Here is a 24,097-nt window from a genome sequence, read left to right on the forward strand (position 1 = left end):
ATATGTATATGCTAAAATTTTATTGATAAATGTAATAATGATGTTTTTACTGAGTTGATATAATAACAACTATGTTAGCTTAAATATGAGACAGTAAATGTTAAGGGAAAAAGAGAGGAAATATTTGATGTTATAACTTGAGTTTTGTACTAAAGATTTTGTTATCGAACTATTGATTAACCCTGCCACCATGTTGCTTTTTAAATACTTAAATGTAAAATTGGAAAATAAAATATTATTAAAAAAAGATTCCAAAGTTATAAAAAGGGCAGAACATATGACAAGCAGTTTACACTGGCATGTAGAAATGTCTAAAGCAGACCTAATTTCTGCAGGCCTGCAAATTTTTTAGGGAAGGAAGAGAAGGAAGAAAAACTCAAAAGAAAGGTGGATGTTGTGGAACAGAGAAACCAGAAATGAAGGCAAGTATATGTGTCCCATGATAATGTTGCAGGATCCAATCTGCTTCGGTCACTGGGATCAGATTTAATTTTCCAACCTTTGGAACTCATACTGGAGCCCATCCTCAGGGAACTTCTCTCTCACCATTACGTGTCAGTAGAGAAACCAGAAACATTATTTAAGTAGAAAGATTAAGAAAAATGGGAAATAGGGGGAAAAAAACCCTACAGATAAGGCTGCCAGGTGACTGTGTGGGTCTCCTTTTTAAATAATGATAATCCATGAATGGTTGGTGGATGTTTAGTCACTGTATATGTTACCACTTCAATTTCTGTTTTTTGTTTGCAAATATTGTTATCTGGCAAGTGTATATGATAATTGCAGAAATGCAACAAAAATAAATCTTTCATATTTATAACTTAAAAATTGTGACTATTATTTATAACTATATAGCAACTGTGATGCTTGGACTCTCTTGCAGTTACACACTGTAAGTTTGTTTGGATTGCTTAGCACATTTCCTGCTTTTAGACAAGAGGATATGGCACTGTGAGATACCAGCAACGGATGATGCAGATACGTCATAATTCTCCAGTGGACATGCACATAGCTAGGATGGGTTCTGCCCTCCCCACACCATTAACTGGGAAAGTTCATTCATGCTATGGATACAATTCCTGATATGTTTTAGCCTATGTGAACTCCCTGCACAGCATGATTACTGGTGACATGAGAGATCTGAATTTGGGAGTAGAAAGAATTGTTGTGTAATACATGAAAGTATGGCTTCTAAATGAATAAAACACAACGTACAAGTAATGCTGCTAAATGTCTCCTTTTGTGCGATAGGCACAATTTCTGCTTAGGTAATAAAGAACAAAAATAAGAGGCTAAAATCTCAGATATTTTTTTTTCAGAGAGTTAAGAGCAGAAGTCTCCAACCTTTCCAGGCTCGTGGACCGGAAGGAAGGTGAGCAGCTTCAAAATTGGTGCACGAGCATGAGGCCACAGACACTGGCGCAGCACTAGCAGCCCCATTTGTGCATGCAGCTGCGCTAGCATATTTGGGCTTAGAAAAACTTTCTGAAATCTCAAAGTGTTATTCATTTTGGGAAAATAAAATTTTCTGCAATACCATTTCATAATTTTCTATATCTGTTCTGCAAAATTCAAGACAATTTAAACACTGCAATAGCTTCCTATACATGTATGTAATTTTTTAACGTCATCAACCTTTTCCAGTCAAATTAGTTAGTAGTTTCGTTTCACTTTAGTTGACCACACCTAATATAGGGTTTGATTTAAAAGTTTGTTTCTCTGGATTTAACTTTAGGAAGCGTTTTTTTTTCTTTCCATTGTACTTAACTCTACACTCCACGCCTTCCACACGATCTCTTGGCGGTGGTCTAGGATCAATAATGCTCTATAACACTCAAGAGTCTCCCACAGGAGCTTTGGACAACGGGAAAAGAGATTATAAGAATTAGGCACCTCTTTCTATATCGAGAACTCCGGTTTCCATTTAAAGAAACAAATTTAGGGACCCATTTCTGAGTTCCAAAAACCCAGACGATCAACAGCAGCAGAAAACAGTAGTGGAGTTTTGTTTCTCTTTTCTGCTTGCTGCCGTTTTCCAGATTTTTGCATCTCCATAGGTGATAAGACATAATCTAGTGCAGGGGTCTTCAAACTTGGCCCTTTTATGACTTGTGGACTTCAACTCCCAGAATTCCTCAGCCAGACAAGCTGGCTGAGGAATTCTAGGAATTGAAGTCCACAAGTCATAAAAGGGCCAAGTTTGAAGACCCCCGATCTAGTGGGAACCCGATGTAAATCCCTGGGGAAATTCAAGTTTTGCCAAACGTAGGAATTTTAGGCTTGCCGTAAAGTAGGACACCCGCCCATCTTTGGGAAGAAGGTTGTTAAGTCTCCCGTCCATCGAAAGTTTTACTTCTGCGCTGGAGGCGCGTTGGGTGGAACCGCATTAACACTAATCCAATGAGCCTTTCACTGGTTACGTTGAAACGGTTGAACGTTTTTAACTGTAAAGCGAACACGTCCGTCTTCCGGAGACTTTGAGGCGATGCGTCCTCTCTCTCTCTTACACAGTAGGAGGGGCAAATGGAAGCATTTGGACTCCCAGTCCCAAGATGCTTCGCGATATCTCTGAGGTTAAAGGTGACGCAGAATATGGCGGCGAGCACGGAGCACGGGGACGATGCGGGAGAGATTGAGGAAACTTTCAAACGACTGGTGAGTGGGTTTTCTCTTGTTATCTTTATTATTTATTGTCTCTTTGTCTCTTTCCCAGTGGAAAGAGCTTGCCTACAGAAATCGTGGGTGCTCCATCACTGGAGGTTTTCAAGAAGAGACTACGGTAGACAATCACTTCTCTGAAATAATATAGGTTCTCCTGCTTGAGCAGGGGGCTGGACTAGAAGACCTCCAAGGTCCCTTCTATTCTATTCTAGTGTCTGATGTTTCTTCTATTTGCTCCTCCTTCATTTTGACTACCTATTCAGCTTGAATGACTTGCTATCGTATCTAGTTTTCTAGCGGTCTTTTTTGCTGTTTTTTTCCCCTATTTTTTCCTTTTAGCCTGCAAAGAAACAAATTTTATTATGGCAACACACACACACACACACCTACCTCACAGCACAGCACAGCACAAGATCCATAAAAGCAGGGATCTATAACACTAAGCGGGATCCAAGGTGCAGACTATGCAGAGAAGCCTCAGAGATACTCCAGTGCGTAGTAACTGGGTATGAGATGCAAGCAGGGGTAGCATATACTGAATGGCATAACCAAGGTAGCTGCCATTGTGTACAGGATCATTTGCACAATGTGTGGGCTAGAACAGGGGTAGGCAACCTTGGCTCTTTTATGACTGGTGGACTTCAACTTCTAGAATTCCTGAGCCAGCCAAGGTTGCCTACCCCTGGGCTAGAACCTCCCAAGTTCAGATGTGAGTTGACACAAGAAGGTCGTGGAGAAAAAGAGGCTAAATCCTATGAGACTTGCAGATTCTGATGGACAGGCAGGTACTAGCCAATCAACAAGACACCGTGGTAGTAGACAAGGACCAGAGGTCAGCTGTGGTGATAGATATAGTGGTACCATGTGACAGCAACATCAGGAAGAAGGAATATGAGAAGCTGGAGAAGTACCAGGGCCTGAAGATGGAACTAGAGAGGACATGGAAAGTAAAGGCCAAAGTGATGCCAATGGTGGTTGGAGCAGTCAAGACTGTGACTCCTAAGCTAGGAGAGTGGCTATAACTGATTCCAGGAACAACATCAGAGCTTTCTGTAGAAAAGAGTGCAGTGTTAGGAACAGCTAAGATTCTGCACAGAACTCTTAAATTCCCAGGCCTCTGGTACAGGACCTGAGATTGAGGAAGACACATACCACCCTTAGGGGCGAGAAGGGATTTTTGCTTTTATATACACAGACTCCTAGACACATACCACTCTAATCTTCCAAGTCTGGGCCACATACAACAAATAAAAAGACAAATCATAGGGTGGGGCATAGCCTTATTTAATTTTTGTCTCAAGTTAAAAGTGGGTGGTTTGAATATTACAAAGGAGTTAGTGTTACTCTGCTGGTAGGTTAAAGTTTGGTCCCTCCACGGGAGGGATCTGCAAAGATGATCTTGGAGACTTATATTCTCTAAGATTTTACAAAAGCTAGATTTGGTGATTGTATAGATGCCCATATTGACTTATGGAATAGAGAAACAAAACAAAACTACCCATCCATGTGGCATCTGATCCTCAGTTGTCCTCTGATGCTCCAGAATTCAGGTGTCTTCCTTTTTATCTTAAGCGCTCTAGTTGTAAAGTAAGCTATAAGACACTACTATGCAGCGATATGATTCATTTAAATCAGGGCTTTTCAACCAGTGGGACGGGTACCACCTGTGGTACATTGGCACCTGGCAGGTGGTACACGACCATCCTAGAAAAGTGGTGGCGTGGGAGGGGAATGAGCTGAACCGGTGGCAGCACCGCACAAGGCTGAGTGAGAGATGGGTGGAGCTGCAGGGCTGTCGGCTCAGCGGAAGCACCAGGATCAGCGCTTCTTCAGGGCTGTCAGGGCTCAGTGGAAGCGCCAGGATCAGCGCCAGGCTCCAGCTGGAGCTCAGTGCTGATCCTTGTACTTCTGAGCCCAGAAAAAACACCAATCAGCTGGAATGTTGCAGCATTTCCAGGGTCTTGTGATTTACATTCAGATGCTTGGCAACTGATTCATATTTATTTTATTTTATTTTATTTTATTTTATTTTATTACATTTATATCCTGCCCTTCTCCGAAGACTCAGGGCGGCTTACAAGCTTAGCAGTAGCCTTCATTCTATGTATATGCCTGCTTGTTAGGGCTTTCACACACACCCCCAAGCGGCATTATTACAAAGTCAGCTTAATTGCCCCCAACAATCTGGGTCCTCATTTTACCTACCTCGGAAGGATGGAAGGCTGAGTCAACCTTGAGCCTGGTGGGATGCGAACCTGCACTAATTGCAGGCAGCTGGTGTTACTTAAGGAGGCATTAGCCCACTGCTCCACCAAGGCTCTAATGATGGTCACAGTGTCCCAGGTTCATGTGAAGTGACCAAAACCTGCTGGAACCACCCAGCAGACCGGGGGGGGGGGAGATAAAAACCAAACACCCCCCCCCCATCCCACCCCAACTGCCAATCCTCAACAGAAATGCTCACAACAATGAAAACCTCAGACAGGAGGAAGAGCACTGCCGGGCAGGCAGGCAGGTGTCTTGCTCTGCTGTGGCTTGGGGGGCACTTTTTTCAGTGCCATTGTAACTTTGAACAGTCACTAAGTGAACTGTTGTAAGTCGAGGACTACCTGTACTTCATCACTTTTTTCTTTTCTTTTTTTGTTCATCAAGTTTTTGACACCTTGCTAGGTGACTGGTGGTACTCGGACGTTGCCATGTCCTAAAAGTAGTACCATGGGTGAAAAGGTTGAAAAGCCCTGATTTAAATGATGGGTTGATAAGCTTTATTGTATGTATGCATACATGTATCTGCCCAGATGTGAACTCTTTAGGGTGATCAAGAGTTTGTTATCATTTGCTCCAGAAATAACTTTATGAGGGCAAGATAATTAAGATAACAATGGTTAAGCAATTGCAGATGTCTTGAGAGACTTGGTCACATCTCTTTTTAATCTGGTTTATGGCCTGGTTTGGAGATAAATTCAGTCATAGTAGACCTCCAGGCAGAGAAAGAGGAAACATGAGTTTTGATTTGCTTGATCTTTTGACCGCTTTTGATACAATTAATCATGGTATCTTACTGGAATCTCTTCTTGAGTTAAGGATTGGGGACTGTTATAGTAGTTCCATTGTTAGTTGTAGGAATAGCCTTAGACAAATAAGTAGGTAGCTGTACCCCTAGACCAGGAGTGTCAAACTGCTGGTCCGTGGGCCAGACGTGTCATCTGTAAGCCATGCCCACCCCATTGCTGGCAATGGCAAAATAGTCCTGATACGTCTCGCGACGTCACATGATGTCACGAGTTTGACATGTCTGCCCTAGACCCTGACAGCTATACTGTAGAGTGGCAGAGAGTGCTTTACCAGTACTTTCAAAACTCTAGATATGGGCTGTCACCAGTATTCTGGTGCTATTAAAGTCTACTTCTTTTCTATTATGATCTTAAATCTATTTTCTACTACTGCCATAATTATGAGTTTTAAAACTCTTTAGAACCATTTAGCCACTGAGTTCATCTCCTGAGTACTGCGGGAATCCAAATCAAAGCATCTAAGATGGTTTTTAAATTCTGTTTTAATAGATACAGTAGAGATAAGCTACGGCCTCTCCAAGTAATTGGCCCCAATGTCAAAATGTTCTTGGTGTTTTTTTCTGAGATTCAGATGGACTCTAACCTGAGTCCATTGTTTCATATGGTCCATCATGGTATACAAGAGTCTTTATATCACATCCTTTTTCAAATATTTAAAAATTGCTACCATAATTCCCCTGTGTTCTGTCCTCAAGACTAAGCATGTTTAGCTCTTTCAATTCTTCCTTATAATCCCGAGTTTTAATCTCCTGATTGTCCTATTTGACTTTCTCTAAACCTATTCTGTTTTTATGAATACTTTATAAAATTGATGCCCAGAATTGGATTTACAATATTACTACTCAAGGTGGGATCTGACCAAAGCAGAATACTTTGTGGAATGGTTGTTCCCCACAAATTAGAAGTTATGACTTTGTTGTATCTGCCTTTTTTGTAATCACATAATTCTTCTGGTTGATGTTCAGTTTGCAAACTAATGTTCCAAGACCAAGTATCATCACCAAGAGTCATGTATCACAACTATCACCAAGGTAGATGTTTCTCATCTTATACTTGTGCCTGTGATCTTTGTTTCCTAAGAGAACATTGTGTTTCTTTTGTAAAATTTCGTTCTCTTACTCTCTGCCAATTTCTGTAATTTATTAAAATTGTATGACTCCTATTTCTGTCTTCCAGGGTATTAGCTATCCCATTCAGTTTTGTGTAACTGGATCATTGTCTCTTCTTCATCCAAGTCATTAATACAAATATGGACAGGCAGAGATTTGGGGAATGAACCTTATGGGTAGTCTTGACAACCTTGTGTCCAACTTGATGAGGAATCATTAGTGGGAAGTTTCTGTGTATAATTTTCAAAGACAGATATGTACTGTTTTAATTGACATGCCATCTAATACTTAACTAGCTTTCTAAGCTTGTTAATCAGCATGTCATGGCATACTTTGTCAAATGGTTTGCTGTAGTCAAGATTCATTATGTCTGCAATATTCCTACAATTTATTAAGGTTGATATAAAGACAGGCTCATAAGATTTCTCCTTTCCAAATCAATGCTAATAAATTACTTCATTGTCTTAAAGATGATTAGAAATTGGCCCTTTTATGATCTGCTTTAGATTCTTAGAAAATAATGTTACATTGGTTCTAGTTTATACCCATTTTTGAATATAGGGAGGTTGAGAGTCAACTAGCATTTTCCAGTCAACCAGTAATGAATTTTTTACTTTAATTTAGTCAAATATTTCTTTATCGTGTTTTTGTCTCAACCTTCAGTGCTGTCCTGTCATAATTTCCTGGTGAAACATGATACTTTCGAGACAACCAAAAAAAAAAAGTTTTTGAAAAGCTCCGACTTTACTTTGTTATTTGTTAGTATTTTTATGTTTTCATTGAGCAGCTATTATACTGATTCTTTCCTTTTCCTTTTATTTTGAAAGTATCTATATAAGCCCTTTCTGTTATTCTTAGCTAAACACAGCTCCTTCTGAGATTTTTTTTTCCTGGCATGAGCTATATAATTCCAAGTTACTTGTCTATATTCTTCTTTTGTGACATGGACTTGATCCTTTTCTAATTTTCTAGATACGTTTTTTGTTTGTGTAATGACATTGGTTTCTGCTGTTCTCCATTTTTTCTTCCTCACAATTGTTTGCAGTTGTGTTTTTAGTGTTTCCTTCTTTAAGAATTGTCACTCATCTTTATCAGTTCTGTAAATAGACTGAAGGCAGGGAAGCAATTCATTTGGAGTTTGGCAGGAATAGATTTTCTTTTTTACAAATGGCGCAACTCTGTTTCTACTGTATATTTTGAACAAATTCAGTTTCCAGTCATGGAAGGCCACACCCCAGATTATACTTGCCTTTCTGTACTAAAACTTTATTTTTGTTATTTCATATACCTTAAGCCAGGGGTCTTCAAACTTGGCCCTTTTATGACTTGTGGACTTCAACTCCCAGAATTCCTCAGCCAGACACGCTGGCTGAGGAATTCTGGGAGTTGAAGTCCACAAGTCATAAAAGGGCCAAGTTTGAAGACCCCTGCCTTAAGCATTCATTTATAGACACTAAAAGGTACGAACTATGGTATAATGTTCTTTTTGAATTTTATTTGAGGGGTTTAAGATCCCATTTCATTAATATTTTCTCATTTTACGTTACATAGTGCTAAAACCTTTTGGAATTGTTGCTTCTTCCCATCCAAGAATCCAATTTGTTCCTCTCTGTCTTTGACATTTCTTCAATAGTGCTACTAAGCTCCCTCAAGATGGGAGGAGAGCTTGTGGTGAGTGGTTGCCAGACATGGGAAGTTATTTTCTATCAGATTGCACTTCATCAGAAAGACTAGACATATAGTTGAGGGTATTGTTAGAGCATTGCTGACTTTGGAGGATTAAGTGGTTATGGCAGCTTTGGTTGGTATACCAATTACATATTTTTCTCAAGGGGGATATAATAGATAATTATGTAATATTTAAATAATATTTTCTTATTAAATATAATTCTTTAACAAATAATTATATTAACTTCCAGTAGGCTTCTAAAACCAAGGTTTTGCTTAGGATCTATACGGCTCTGAACAAATATTGGATGGATTGCCTTTGTAATTTCAGACTTGATCAATTTCTTGCTTTGTTGGAGGAGGTCCTCCTGCATCTGCCTAGAACTGCAAGATGCCATTATGCTTGCCTGTTGATGAGCTTTCTCTGTGATGAGGGCTCTATCTACTCTGGAATATTTTCTCTCCTGAAATTCATGAGACACCTGCCATTACTTACATTAGAAATCTGTTGAAGATCTATATCAGGGGTGTCAAACTGCTGGCCCACAGGCATCATATGGATGCCGCACCTGCCCCAGCTTCTGCAGTGCCAAAAAAAGTTGCAATATGTCACGATGCGTCACGTGACTCAGCGAGTTCGATATCCGTGATCTATATCTTTACCCAAGCCTTCTCTGTGTGAAGGTTAGATAAGTCTTTTCCTTTCCTTTATCACTATATGTTTTGCTTTATTTTATATTATATTTTGTATTCTATAAATTGAGTTTCAGATGCTTTTGTATCAGAAGCACTATAAATATACATTAATGAAACATTATAATTGCCCTTGCTTTAAAATTTTCAGTTTTCTGGAACTTAAAAAAAATGCTACAATCTATATTCAGATCTGTGGCTTCTTGCTGATTATAGCTTTTGCTCTCCTTCCCCCTTTTTTCTTTGAAATAACAGGGAGTGACAGATGTACTGTGTGAAGCATGCAGCCAGTTAGGATGGAAGACACCAACAAAGATCCAAATAGAAGCTATTCCAGTTGCACTCCAAGGTGGGTATGATTCTGGGACCTGAATTTAAGGGAAAGGAGTGAGTATGCCGTACTGATGGATTTAATGTGTTATTCAGAACAGTGTAATTAACGGGTCTGCATTTACAACTCTGTGAACTAGGCTAAAGAGCAAGGCAACTTTTTATTTATGGGATCTTTCCACACACCTCCATTGTTTAGTCTAACCCTACATTAATGTAAGGATAAATATAGTTTTTAAAGATTGTTTGGTGTTTGAGAAAAGATGCTTCAGTAAAGTGAAAAAAGCCCCGTCTTACTCTGGTGCTCTCTTTGTACATTTACTCAACTAAAAAATTTTGAATTTTCTGAAAATGCTTTTCATAATTACTTTTGGTTCTGTCCATCTGTATTACTATGTTACTTTTTTCCATTGACATTGAATGTGACAATTTTTTTTTCCTCATAGGTCGGGACATCATTGGCTTAGCAGAGACAGGATCTGGAAAAACAGGGGCTTTTGCTTTGCCCATCCTTCAGGCATTATTAGAAACTCCCCAGCGCTTCTTTGCTCTGGTACTTACACCCACCCGGGAGTTAGCCTTTCAGATTTCTGAACAATTTGAGGCTCTTGGATCTTCCATTGGTGTCCAGAGTAGTAAGTAGTATGGCTACAAGACTTCATATGAATATAAAACATTGTGAAATTTAAGAGAATAGGTGCAAAAGCATCTTTACTAAACATTCTACCAAGATACACAGATTCATCTAGTTCTCAATGTTCTTTATCACATACATATAATTTGCAACTATTTTTCCTGTTTACATAAATCTTGCATCATTATGTCTCTCTAATGTTCAGTGCAAGTTGTTTGGTTTCTCAGCTGACAATATAGCAAATACATTACTTATTCACACCCCAAACTGCTGCAGTAGAGGTTGAATAATATTGTGATTGACCTGCTGAGGTGGCCATTATTTAACTTTTCTTTTCTTTCCTAAGCTGTCATTGTTGGAGGAATTGACATGATGTCGCAATCTCTGGCGCTAGCCAAGAAGCCACATGTAATTATTGGTAAGGATCTAGCCTACAATTTGATCTCATGAAAATGGTGAGATACTAAAGAAGGGTTAGGTGATATAATTGACTATCTGATGCACTCTCCATCTCTTGCCTTGCCAGTTTAATGATCCCTGACTCCAACTAACTAACTACTGGTCTTGTATTTTAAAACAATAACAGTTGGGAAAATATATCTGATGCAATGATTTATAATGTCTTTTTGGGGGTGCCGTGTTTGCTTTGAATCTCTTAAGTTTTAATTTTTTTAATTCATTATATTCCGCTTTGACAAATTTCCTATGGACAATAGTAACTGATATATGCTGTTTGGATAGCATTTCTTCTTCAAATGTAGCTTTAGAATGAATAGATTAGCCGTCTTGCATTTACTCATTCCTACAGAGGAATTCATTTAAAATTATTTAGAGCAAGTCCCTGGGTTTTTTATTTTTTATTTTTTTATTTTTTTTTATTCCATTTATATCCCGCCCTTCTCCGAAGACTCAGGGCGGCTTACAAGCTTAGCAGTTGCTGAGATTCAACAAGCCCATGTAACTTCAGGTCTGTTTAGGACTCTAGCTTGATTACATTCCTCAGAATATGCTTTGCAAACTTTTTGGCAGAGGGAAGTAATGGTCCTATTTTGGCTATTAACCAAAAGAGCCACAGCAGGACTTCTGGTTTTGCGCAGTAGCAACTGGTCTCAGGCTTGCAGATTCTCCGCATCCCCATGGCTAATTTCATCCCGCCTGGGGACCCTAAATGGCTCTAAGTCACCCCGGAAAGGCAACAAAGAAAGAAGGGTGCTCCAGAGATTGTGGAATGATAGCAGCCATTCTGTTCGACTTGGGGAAAGCCTTCTAACCCGACAGGAGAAAGGCTGGCTGTATGACATCGACCAGCCAAGCTACTAACAACTGAAGTCCAAAAGCACTAACTAGCACAACTGTGAACAGTGTGCTTGAAACTGGGTGAGGAATTCGATCTTCTCTTTTCTATTCTACATTTAATTTCCTGGAAAAGATCCCCAAGAAGTAAAATACCTCCGAAAGGGAAGGAGGGGGATTTCCACCCCACCCTTATACTAACAGAAGCGGCAAATTAATATTTTTATAGATCAAAATATATGGAAGTGAAATAAATATAGAACCTGAAATTTAAAACTTAAATCTGGATAAATCTAAAATTATTTCAATGGTTAAGACTCATTTTAAAAATAATTGTTCATTTTGGAATTTGAAAAACAAATAGTTGCTGACACCTAGTGGTGGATGAAGATTGTGACAGCTATGACTTTAATATAAGACTTGGCAAAACCTGGCAAAAGCTACTCTGTGTTTGTGACCTTCAAAGTTTTAACAACAAAGAACAGCTATGACAAAAAAGATAATAATCTGGGCTGTCGACAAAGAGAGAATTATAAATTTCAGGGGAAAAAATCTTTTTTGAACTATTTGGATTACAAATATCTATTTAATTGGGACTCTAAAGCTATCTGCAGAGAAAAGAAAGGAAGAGAAAAACTCAAATTCTTGGCCATCATGGATCAGAGACATGTAGAAAGAACATATCAAGAAAACATAAATACTGCACATGAGGAGATATATAGTATACTGCAACTAATTCAAACAACAATGACTTTAAACCACAAAGAAATCCAAAATAACTTTGAAAATATAAGCTAACTTTACAACAACAACAAAAAACTTGCACCAGTCCCGCTCCCAGAGCCCAACCCAACCTTACAAAGTTGTTGTGGGGAAATAGGAGAAGGAAGGTGTGTTCTATATGTTTGCCACCTTGAGTTATTTGTAAAAAATAAAAGGTGAGATATAAATAAATAAATGAATAAAGAACCCTTATAACACTCTTTCTCCTGGTAGCTACACCTGGTCGTCTTATTGATCATCTTGAGAATACAAAGGGTTTCAATCTTAGAGCTCTGAAATACCTAGTTATGGATGAAGCTGACCGGATACTCAACATGGATTTTGAAACAGAGGTGAGATGTGCCCATCCCTGCCACTTTAGAATAATTCATTGTATTGTTAAGCTGGTATTTTTCAGAAATATGGTTTCAAAATAACCCATACATTTCGCAACAAAAATATATTTTGGAATGGAGAAGATGGATTGATTATATTCAAAATAAATATGGAACTAAAACGTTTCAAATAGCTTATGAATAATCTCTAGCAATTAAAAAGATGTGTTATTATAGTTGTTATAGTTTTGTTATAAGGGAGTTAAAGAGTGGAAGGTTTGTTAATGTTTTAACATATTTAACATATGTTTGTATAAGATTGTTATACATAATACCCTGTGTTCTGCTTTGGAAAGTCGGGGGGGGGAGGGAAGGGGGGAGGGGTGATGGGGAGGGGGGTTCAATTTATATGTTTCCTAAACTTTGTAAAACTTTTCAATAAAAAAACCCATACATTCATGGGACCTGTCAGACTTTTCTTCCTGATATTGAATATACAGTATACCACAGACATGTCAAACACAAGGCCCGGGGCCCGCGAAGTGGTTTCATGTGGCCCACGAAGCCATCCTGGAAACAGTGAGGGAACGGCCCCCACTGCCTTGGCCCTGGCCCAGAGACCCTCCTTCTGCCAGAGACCCTCAGATCTGTTCCACTCCTGCCCAGGCCCCCATAGGCACCCTTGATGCAAACGATGTAGAGCTGGCCATGCCCACCAAATAGGCCATACGCACTCTAGCCATGTCCACCCGGTAGGCCACACCCACCCTGGCCATACCCACCCCGCCCCTTGAGGGCAACCGTAATGCTGATGCGGCCCTCAATGAAATTGAGTTTGACACCCCTGGTATACCATGTATTCTCTTGGTCATTTAGAAGTAGCTGCTTGGGAAGTAGATTTATTAAGTTTATTAAGTTCCTTTAATATGAATATGACCCTTCTCAGCGCATCCTTGCTAAAGTGAATCTGCTTAAATCTGAACTGTTCCCAAAGGAATATTTTAGTTGCTAAACTCATCATTCCTTGCTGAAGAGTAGTGCAATGTCTTGGCTTAAACTGAAAGTTCTTGCTCTATGGCTTCCATCAGCCATACCTGGTATAGGTTTGCATGCATGCATGCACATTGATCAGTGTTCTTTTCTTTTGCATTTCATTTGTTCTTTCTCTTTACAGGTAGATAAAATCCTGAAAGTAATTCCCAGAGACAGGAAGACATTTCTCTTTTCTGCTACGATGACTAAAAAGGTGTGAGACAGTTTGACACATTGCATTTGTTTAGGAGAGGGAGACGGAATTGAGAGGTAGAGGTACAGTGGAATTATTGTCTGGAAATTTAATCTTAATTTTCAGGTGCAAAAACTCCAGCGTGCAGCCCTTAAAGACCCTGTGAAATGTGCAGTGTCATCAAAATACCAGACAGTTGAAAAACTTCAGCAATACTATATTTTTATTCCTTCCAAGTTCAAGGTAATTTATTTTTCCTTTTTGTTTTGGATTTTCTTTAGTACTTGGCATCTTTTTAAATTTGCACCCCTTTGCTTTTCATATTTCCTGATTTAAGTTCTTTTTCTGATGTTCTTAGGATAGTTACCTTGTGTACATTCTGAATGAACTTGCTGGCAACTCATTCATGATATTCTGCAGTACATGCAACAATACTCAGAGAACGGCACTCTTGCTTCGAAATTTGGGCTTTACTGCTATTCCCCTCCATGGACAGATGAGCCAGGTAGAGGCTAATGTGCTTATAAGAAAATTTCTAGATTATGAAGTAACAAATGTGTGATAATAGCAAAATAAGTATGTATGCATTCTCAAACTTGTAATCCTTTCAATTGCCCAATGTGATTGTGTGTGACACTTTTGAACATTGTGATTAATAAATAATGCTTTCATACCTTCCACTTTGCTGTACTAAATGAGGTGAAAAAATATAAGTGCATACTAATGTGCTCTTTTGTCCCTCTAGAATAAACGATTAGGATCACTGAACAAGTTCAAGGCTAAAGCACGGTCCATCTTGTTGGCAACTGATGTTGCAAGTAGAGGCCTTGACATCCCTCATGTTGATGTAGTGATAAACTTTGACATTCCTACCCATTCCAAGGTGAGTTGAAAAAGCTGTTAGCTGAGATATGACTGACTGCTGCCTAGAATTTCAAAGACATCATCATAGATTTTGAAACTGAATTTGCCTTTCTTTTAAGAACTTTTTGTGAAGGCTTGCTATGTGAAGTTTAGGAGACCTGGACCATACAGCAAGCCTTTTCTGCTGTGACCCCCATCTTATGGTAATATTGCTCTGTAACTATTCCTGTAGCTCTTTTTCTATTAACATTTTGTAAGTTCTTTGGAATAAATCTCTTCTACTGTGCCTTTAATCCTAATTGATTGGTTAGCAACATTTGTCTTGGAGGTGGATTTAATATTGTTGTTTTTCATGTTTTTATTCTTTATACACTGCTCAGAGTTTGTGAATTGGGGCAAATTACAAAAGATCTATAAAATAAACCAGAAGAAATGGGCAACTTTTGGCCATATTCTTCCATGATTACATATAAAGTTGTGAAGGACTGAGTGATATTAAAGGTCAGAAGGCTAAAGGTATGTCAGCAAGAGGTTGAATGAAAGAGTGAGAATTACAGATAAAATGAATGAATCTTTCCTGTTGGAATCTCAAATGACAGCAGGGCCACATATGCTTTTACATTTTGCACTATGAATTGTACATACTGTATTGCTTTTTAGGGAATTTGCGTGGTTTCCTCATTACCAACTTTTAGGAAGCTGAGCTGGGTTCCTTTATCTGAAAAACTGTCTTTTAAAATTTGACATTTATGATGAAAACGTTTTATTTTGGGGACATTTATGTCAGGAATTGTGCAGAGATCTCCTTGAGCTAACAAGAAGTTGCACAGACAAAAAAGGTACTGAGAGCAGCAAAGTTCACACAGTAACCACACAGATACACTGAGGTGTGAAAAACAAAATACTTTACTTTGTGGTATAATACAAAGCACAGTCAAAAATAAACAGTCCAGGTCATACACGCGTAAAGAACAGATAAACAATAGTAACAGTCCAAGGAGTATTCCAAATACAAAGTCTACTTACCGGCCCAAAGGTCAAAACACAATTGTTCAGGTTTAACACAGTAGCAAACCAACAATAGCAGTAACAGAGTAACTAACAGTGAAAAAACAGCCAGAGCAGAGAGAGAGAAACTACGTCCCTAGCTCCCTCTTATGGCCATTGGGAGGCAAACACACCCTTGGCCAATCATCACATTTAAAGTGATATCATACATCATGGCTTATATATTTCCAACCCAACCAGGTAGGCTTAATCATATGCCTAACTATTTTAGTGGCTGTCCTATGACCACCATCTTGTTCTGTTACTTATTCTGGATTCCTTTCAGGATTACATTCATCGAGTAGGGAGAACAGCTCGAGCTGGACGATCTGGTAAATCAATCACCTTCGTGACACAGTAAGATACTGTTTTGTGCTACTCCAGCTGTACCACTATCAGAATTTATATATTCCAATGCAGTGATTTACAGCTACAGGGCCCTTGGGAAATACAGAGTTATTTCAAGGGACCCACAATTTGCAGTATACAGGGAAAGAAGCATCCCTCCCCCTGGCATAGTTGGAAGGAGATTTGAGCACTTGAATTGGGCTAATTCCCTCTTCCTTCCTCCTTTTTCCCTCCCTCCAAGCATATATAACGCAAGCATAGCTTTTCCTAACATTATTAAGCTTCTGCATTACTCCTTGCCTTAATCTGTGTAGACTGCCCATAAATTGATGAGTGAAGCTCCTGCGTGCTTTTACTGAGGAGTAAACCTGGATGAGCACATAGCTTGCCCAGTATTTGCAGCAGAATCCTCCAGACAGACTATGGTGTATGGTATTATTTGCTCTGTTATATAACACTGATGTCTAGAATGGTTTTGGCTCGGAGGGCTTCTTCGGGGATGTGTTGTATTTTCGCTATATAGTGGAGAAAGTTCTGTTTCGTTAAAAGATTGAAAGGAAAAATTAGTAAAATGAACCACAGCATAAAAATATTGGTGAATTTGTTGCTTTTAACCCTCAGGTAACTGACAGGGAATTAATTAGGGGGAGATTCTTTAGGGAAATCCTTTCTCCTCTTCCAGGTATGACGTGGAACTCTTCCAGCGCATTGAGCACTTGATTGGCAAAAAGCTGCCAGCCTTTCCCACCCAAGAAGAAGAGGTCATGATGTTGACCGAGCGTGTGGCTGAAGCCCAGAGATTTGCTCGCATGGTAGGCTGCTTTAATGCTCGGTCTGGGTTTGCTTTATGTAGAAATGTAGCCGTTGCACCCATGATTGTGAGAATAATATTTGGATTTATACAGCTTCAGGTGTCCATTGCTTGGGTAGTCAAATTCCAAACAAGACTTCAAGAGCTGAGAGATTCTTTTTTTTCTTGCATGAAGAGCTGTATTGCATGCCCTCACTGTTCTAGTTGTTTTTATTTTCTTTTTTTTTCTTCAAAATTAAAAATATCCCATTAACTCAGGGGCAACTTGAAGGAGTCTTTTGCTTTTGCTACCACTATCAAACGCTTTCCTAATTAACTTCTATTAAATAATATGTTTAGCTTCTTCATTGTCTCAGAGATGGGTTTCCTTCCTCGTGATAACATTCTCCTGTTTCCTTTGCAGGAATTGCGACAACAAGGGGAAAAGAAGAAACGCTCTCGTGATGAGACAAATGAGGATGATGATGATGATGCAGAAGGAGCGTTAGGAGTCAGGAACAAAGTTGCTGGGGGGAAAAAAAGAAATGGAAAGTTCAGAAATAAATAGCATCAGACTTTATTTCTCCATATTTTTATGCAGTTTGGAAGCCTGGAATCATCAGTCCAACATCATTATCAGAATGACTTTCAAGGGCTAATGAAGAATATCTCAGCAAATTTAGCAGTGCATATTCATGGATATAACTAGGAATGACTGTCCTTGCAAACCTGGGAAATCTTTTAACATTGGAGGAGTCTTATTAGTCTCTAGCAGCAGTTGGTATTCTTCTGAAGAAAACAGAAGAGAACAGATTCCATATATTCTTTATGGACAGTGGAGTTGGGAATATGACAGAAGCTTTTCAGTCTGCTGCCACCCAAGTTACAGTCAATTATTTTTGCAGCCCACATTTATTTAATAAGATAATTTGCAAAAACATGGGGTGCAGTGGGGGAGAAGAAAGTAATGTATTCTAATATTCAAGATGTGTCAGCAAATAGCAGACTAATAAGATTCTTGAATATTAAAGGGAAGGACTTGATGGAGAGGAGAATTAAAAAAAAACTGCTAAAATTTGTGTTTGCTTATTCACATAATTGTGCTACGGCTGCAACTTCTCAGTTTCCTTTCTCAGTTAATCTGACATTCAGCCATATTTATTTGTTTCAGTCTGTTGTGAATGCATCTGTGGACTCTGCAGTTTAGTAACCTCACCAGTAACTTTGTAGTAAAGAAGTTCTACAAACTGATCATTTTTTTTCCTGCAGATCATTCCTGAGGCAATTCTGCTTGACAGCCAACACTAAGAGGCGCTCTTCTTTTACATAAGGTCTATGCCAGAGTGAATTGTCTGCTAAAATTGATTGCTCATAAAGCAAAAATCCAAAGCCATGCCCAGGGATTAGAATGAGAGAGCACCGTTGCAAGTTTGCCGTCATTTTCTGTCTTACAGTTTCCACTGTGACTCATTTCTTGTAGGTGACTATTAAAAAAGAAACGTCACCCAAGCATATCAGATAGATAATGTTTGATCCAGGACATTTTATACTAAGATTTTGAAACTTAAATTTTTACATTTTTGTTGCTATCTCAAAGCTTACAAGAAGGAGAGACGCCTATATATAGCAAGTATTTATAAGTACATATGCCATAGCCTAATGGGCACTACATTTCCAATGGCTGGGAATAAACAGCCATTTCTAACTATAGGAAAAAATGATCATAACAAAGCAAAATTTGTCCACTTGCAATAGAAGTGGTTTCTTATTTTATATGCTGCTAAGCAATAAATTTTATTTCAATTATTATGTGAAGAATTGGTACCGTACCTGCATTGATGGAGGATGGCCAGCTTTGGGAAATTGAAATAAAAATTCTTGAGGGCAAGAATATGTTTTGAATGCCACCACTTAAAAGTCCTTTTTTCTGTAGAAAAATTGGATCTTAGAATCTCAAGCAGTTTTTATTTCAGTATATAATTTGGGGCAGCTATTTACATTCCTCAAATAAGAATTCTTTGCCCATCTGTTGAAAATCAGCCAGGGATCTACCTGTAGCTTATGCTTCCCATAATCAGAAACATTAGATGTTTACCCATCTTTCAAGAAAATTTAATTGTTTAGAAATTGATATGGCCACCTAGCTTATACAAAATAATCCTAGGCAGTTCACAGTAATAAAAAATAAAAACAGAATAAATAAACCAACTCAATGCACCAAAATGGCTTCTATATATTTTAAAAGTCTGAAGTTTTATTGTATATTGATTCTTATCGAAAGAAAAATAAATACATTTAGTTTCCCTGTATGTCCTTTAAGGCAGAAGTTATAGACCATCTTAACTCCAACACACCAGCAAGAGGACATTGTCTTAGTCTGATATGTTTAGCAGAATTTCTAGCATATTATGACCAGACCGTAGTCAAAATATGTATATATTTTCTCTTTCTTTTGCAAATATTTGCTGAGATATGTTTATTAAATGCTATAGACTGAAACAATACTTCAAAATTAATAAATTGCATAATAAATTATGCAAACTATCTTAAAAATGCTTGGGCAAATAAATTTGCATAATAAATTATGCAAACTACCTTAAAAATGCTTGGGCAAATAAAATACTTTAACCTGGGCTAAAAAGAATTCCATGGACAAGACACTGCCATAGAGCTTCTATGAAGTTTCCCATAGCAAAACTACACAAAGGACTGAGCATTTTAAGAGTCTCTTGAGCTTTGAAAATATTATGGTTTTAACTGCATTTTGACAAGAACAATACATAAGAAAGAAAACTATTTCTTTTTGTACAACTGGTGTAGTTTGACCAGCTGAATGAATTTATTTCTCCCCTTCCTCCCTTCCTCTTGTCTTATATTTAAATGTGTCGTCCTAGGCTATTTTGACATGCAACTAACTACATATTAAACCACATGTTACACCCACATTCTTAATAGTAACCCCACCTGCTAAAAGTATGTGCATTTTTTTGGCTAAAAATATTTCTTTTCTCCTGCTTCCAGTTTCTGTCTTAAGAAATTGCTTCTCTATGAACGAGTCATAGGACAGCCAACAAGTTTAAAGGGTCTTGAAAGACTTCTAGACAGACTAATTAATATGGGTACAAAAAGGTATCTGCATATGGGAGGTTTTTGTTGTGAGAATTCCAGCAAACATGGTGAAGGAAAAAAGGATTCTATAGAGAAAATAATTTAGGAGATGATACTGAAATAGCTACATGTCACTACACAATAGATAAAAGTAAAGGTTTCCCCTGTCCAATCATGTATGACTCTATGGGAGGGGGTGTTTGTGCCCGCTTCTTAGCTGAGGGAGTCATTGTTGTCCAAAGACATTTCCACGGTCACGTGGCCAGCATGACTATACGCCAAGACACACAGAATGCTGCTACTTTCTCACAGAAGTCATACCTATTTATCTATTTGCATTTGCATGCTTTTGAACTGCTAGGTGGGTAGGAGCCGGGGCAAGTAACAGAAGCTCACCCTCACACGGTGCTCAGGTCTTGAACCTGGGATGTCAACTTTCCAGCCGGCAAGCCTAGCATCTTAATCGCTGAGCCATTGTGCCCCTCACATTATAGATGGTATATTTATAAATTGATACAAATATACTGTATTCTGAGGAATAATTTTATTCCTGCTCAGGAACTATGGCCTTTGGTGAAGAAAAAACGAAAAAACTACCAGCTGCTTTCTAAATGACTTGGAAAGTTTTAGAGAGTGTATTGAAATTTAACTTTAAACTTTTTTTTCCAGTTGAAGCACTTTTGAATAACACTGAATGTGTTGAAGGCATTTTAACATATGATTAGAACACGCAAAAGAAAAGTTGCAGAGTGCTTTATGTTCTTCATCGAGAAGGAGAAAGAGAAGATGAAAGTAATGACAAGTTAGCAATCACTGAATATCAAAGTGGAACTGAATTACCCAATTTATGATTGACATCCTAGCTACAATTACCTGAAAGAAGTCCTGGAAAGCAGATAAATAATTCTGTGCTAAAATCTCATTGAGTGTGATAGGATTGAGCATTTTTCCCATATTTACTGTGGTTTTTAATTTCCTTGGAGTATCACTGCAACAGCTTCCTGAATGACCTGGTAGGTATGCTTTGTAAGCTTGAAGGAACAATTTAATGAAATATATCAGAACGGGACAACTTCTTGTGAGTTAGGGAGTTACCTCTAAACAATTTTTTTTGACATCTAAAACATCCTTTGACTTACTTGCTCTTCAGGGGCAAAACTGGGCAATCAGGTCCTTCAGAAGACAGTACATTACATTTCCCTTTACATCAAAATACAGAATAATAGTAGCGGAAAGGTGTTGTGGCCAATGAGTCCAAACAGCCTAGCCTGGATAAGAGGAGGTCCTCTCAATGAAGCCCACAATCTTTCTAAATAATTGGCTCTGCTCACTCTTAAGGGATTTTTCTTCTAGCAACATTTCTGTACGCTACTTTTTCAAAAGTCATTTTGCTTTGGTCATCCTTCCTCTCCATCCCCCTTCTTTATCTGTTTTAAACAGGTGTATCTGTGGGATTTGTGTATGTCAAACAAAGTCAAGATGATGGCATAGCTATATGATTAAAACCCTGTCTCTTTTTAAAAAAGTTCCTCCAATTCCTCTTTTCTGGAGTTTTAACATGTGATTCTCAAGGTTATTTCTTTTTTCCTTCTGATATTTGTATTCTTCCTTCTGATGTGGGAAGAATGGGACAAAAATGTGTTAAATAAATATATGCCTGTACAATTATAATGTAACATGGAAGATACATATCCCAGTTTGGTCTAGTGGTTAAGGTACAAGGTTAGAAAATGGAAGACTGTGAGGTCAAGTCCTGTCTTAGCCATGAAAACCATGACCTTGAGCCAACCCATCTCGTAGGATTGTTGTGGGGGAAATAAGAGAAGGAAAGTGTGTTAGCTAAGTTTGCCACCTTGAGTTATTTGTAAAACTAATAAAGGGAGGAGAGGAGAAGAGAGAGAGAGAGAGAGAGAGAATGGTGTTTATCTCCCACCAATCACCAGATTTGCTTTCAAACCAAGTTTCTCTAAAAACCATCTGAAACTTGAATCTGGAATAGTTTATTAATTCTGAGGGAGATGAGCAGTTAAAAAGTTAGATATAGAAATAAATGAATAAATAAAACTTATTTGGTTTGACCTTTTTCTCCTCAGTGTAGGATTTAATTCATGCCTTAATTGACTCAGATTTGGATGATACATCTTTCAGTTCCATGGCTCAATCATGTAATAAATGAGGGGTGTGAATGTTTATCTGGACTGAAAGCTGTGTTTGGCATGTGAGCGATGTGCCAGGATTGCACTTAAAAAAATATATATGAGGAGAGGCAGGACAAAAGTTAAAATTGATTTGATGGGATTCAAAATTCAATGTACTGATTGTGATTATTGTCCTGCCATTAAACAATTATACTTGGGAGTTTTGGAAGTCTCTGCAGGCTACACACAAGATATCTTATGACCTTCAGTGGCCCTGGCAACTCAGATGTCCTTCTGTCATAGAAGAAGATGCAAAGGCCATTTCTCTTGCCATTGGTGAATGACAAAAAGAAAGATCAGAAGAGCTTTTAGAGAAGAGCAAAAATGTCAAGCACCAATATTTTAAGCAAGTTGGCAAAAGCAGCTACTTTAATTATTTTTAAGCAGTAAGAGTGATTCAGAATATTGCTACTTTTGTTTATTACAGTATCATGAAAACATTGCCAGCATTCCATCTATTTAGCTGAACAACTGTGCTCGCAACCAACCCCCTTTCTTTTTCAGATTTATTTATTTATTCAGCTTCGATAGCTGCCAACCTCAGCTAAGAGACTATGGGTGGCTTACAATTCTAAAACTATAAAAACGATTAGAAACAATAAAAATATCCTAAAGACAAATTCACAGAGCAGCTAAGATAATTACCAACTAATAGTAAAGCCAAGTCATAGGACCCTTAACATGTTCAGAGCCCCAGGCCCAAATACATAGCAATGTTTTTGAAGCTTTATGAAAGGAGACTATTCTAATCTCCAAGAGAGAATATTCCGCAAGGGACTACAGCAGAGAAGGCCCATCTTCTAGTTCCCACCAGTTAACATGCTTTGGCTGATGGGATTTGCAGCATGCCCAATCTGCTCATAATAATCTGCTGGATAATAATCTGCTGGATAATAATAATAATAATAATAATAATAATAATAATAATAATAATAATGATGATGATGATGATGATGATGATGATGTTGTTGGAAGAGACCTTGGAGGTCATCTAGTCCAACCCCCTGCTCAGGCAGGAAACCCTATACCATTTCAGGCAAATGTGTGTCCAGTCTCTTCTTAAAAACTTCCAGTGTTGGAGCATTCACCACTTCTGGAGGCAGGTTGTTCCACTGGTTAATTGTTCTGTCAGGAAGTTTCTCCTTAGTTCTAGGTTGCTTCTCTCCTTGACTAGTTTCCATCCATTGCTTCTTGTCCTGCTTTCAGGTGCTTTGGAGAATAGCTTGACTCCCTCTTCTTTGTGGCAGCCCATGAGATATTGGAACACTGCTATCATGTCACCCCTCACCCTTCTCTTCGTTAAACTACACATACCCAATTTGGGTATGTGGACAGGTAGACAATTTGGACAGGTAGAGACTTGGAAAAAGATGGTCCCTCAGATAACCCAAGCCATGTAGAGCTTTAAAAATGATAACCAGCATCTTGAATTGTAAAGTGAGCATAGCAGTACCCAATGCAGCTCATGTAGTAGCGTGTTACATATGATGTGTATTTACTACCTGCACAGCCACATTCTGCATCAGCTGAAGTTTCCAAATACTCCTCAAAGCCAGACCCATGTATAGTGTGTTGCAGTAATCTAAGTCAGAGGTTACAAGGGTCTGGATGATGATGAGCAGGGCCTCATGTGCAAAGGCTCTCTTAGCCACAACAGCCACCTGCATTTTGAACAGCAGTCTAAGAGGACCCCCAGATTGCACATCAGGTCTGTCTGAGATAGTGCCACCTCTTCCAAAACTAGAAAAGGTAGAACCTTGTCTTTGGAGGATCCAAATACCCACAGAAATCAGTCTTGCTTGGGCTGAGTTGCAGCCCATTTTCCCCATCCAGACTTAAACCACCTCCAGACACTGGGACAGGACATTTACGGCATCACTCTGAAGTAGAGATATAAAGCTAAGTATCACCCACATATTGCAATAGCATTTAGACTTATATACCACTTCACAGTGGTA

General features: G+C 38.5%; 1 protein-coding gene and 1 long non-coding RNA gene across 2 annotated transcripts; one reads left to right on the forward strand and one right to left on the reverse strand.

The window, feature by feature from the left end:
• The first annotated feature begins 2,590 nt into the window (after positions 1-2,590).
• DDX47 (DEAD-box helicase 47) lies at positions 2,591-19,071 on the forward strand. The gene is given in 13 exon segments (XM_083366750.1): positions 2,591-2,655; positions 9,461-9,554; positions 9,982-10,170; positions 10,516-10,587; positions 12,459-12,577; positions 13,734-13,805; positions 13,911-14,027; positions 14,143-14,289; positions 14,530-14,667; positions 15,982-16,052; positions 16,726-16,855; positions 17,258-17,366; positions 17,369-19,071. Coding segments are annotated over 13 exon segments (1,350 nt in total). The 5' UTR covers positions 2,591-2,592; the 3' UTR covers positions 17,398-19,071.
• On the reverse strand, positions 7,997-8,368 carry LOC310642835. The gene is made up of 2 exons (XR_014492968.1): positions 8,276-8,368; positions 7,997-8,132 (listed from the first exon to the last, which is right to left on the reverse strand). It is a non-coding gene; the product is annotated as an uncharacterized lncRNA (long non-coding RNA).
• Positions 19,072-24,097: the final 5,026 nt, after the last annotated feature.

Source organism: Vipera ursinii (genome assembly GCF_947247035.1).
Source record: "Vipera ursinii genome assembly, chromosome: 6".
Lineage (NCBI taxonomy): Eukaryota > Metazoa > Chordata > Lepidosauria > Squamata > Viperidae > Vipera > Vipera ursinii.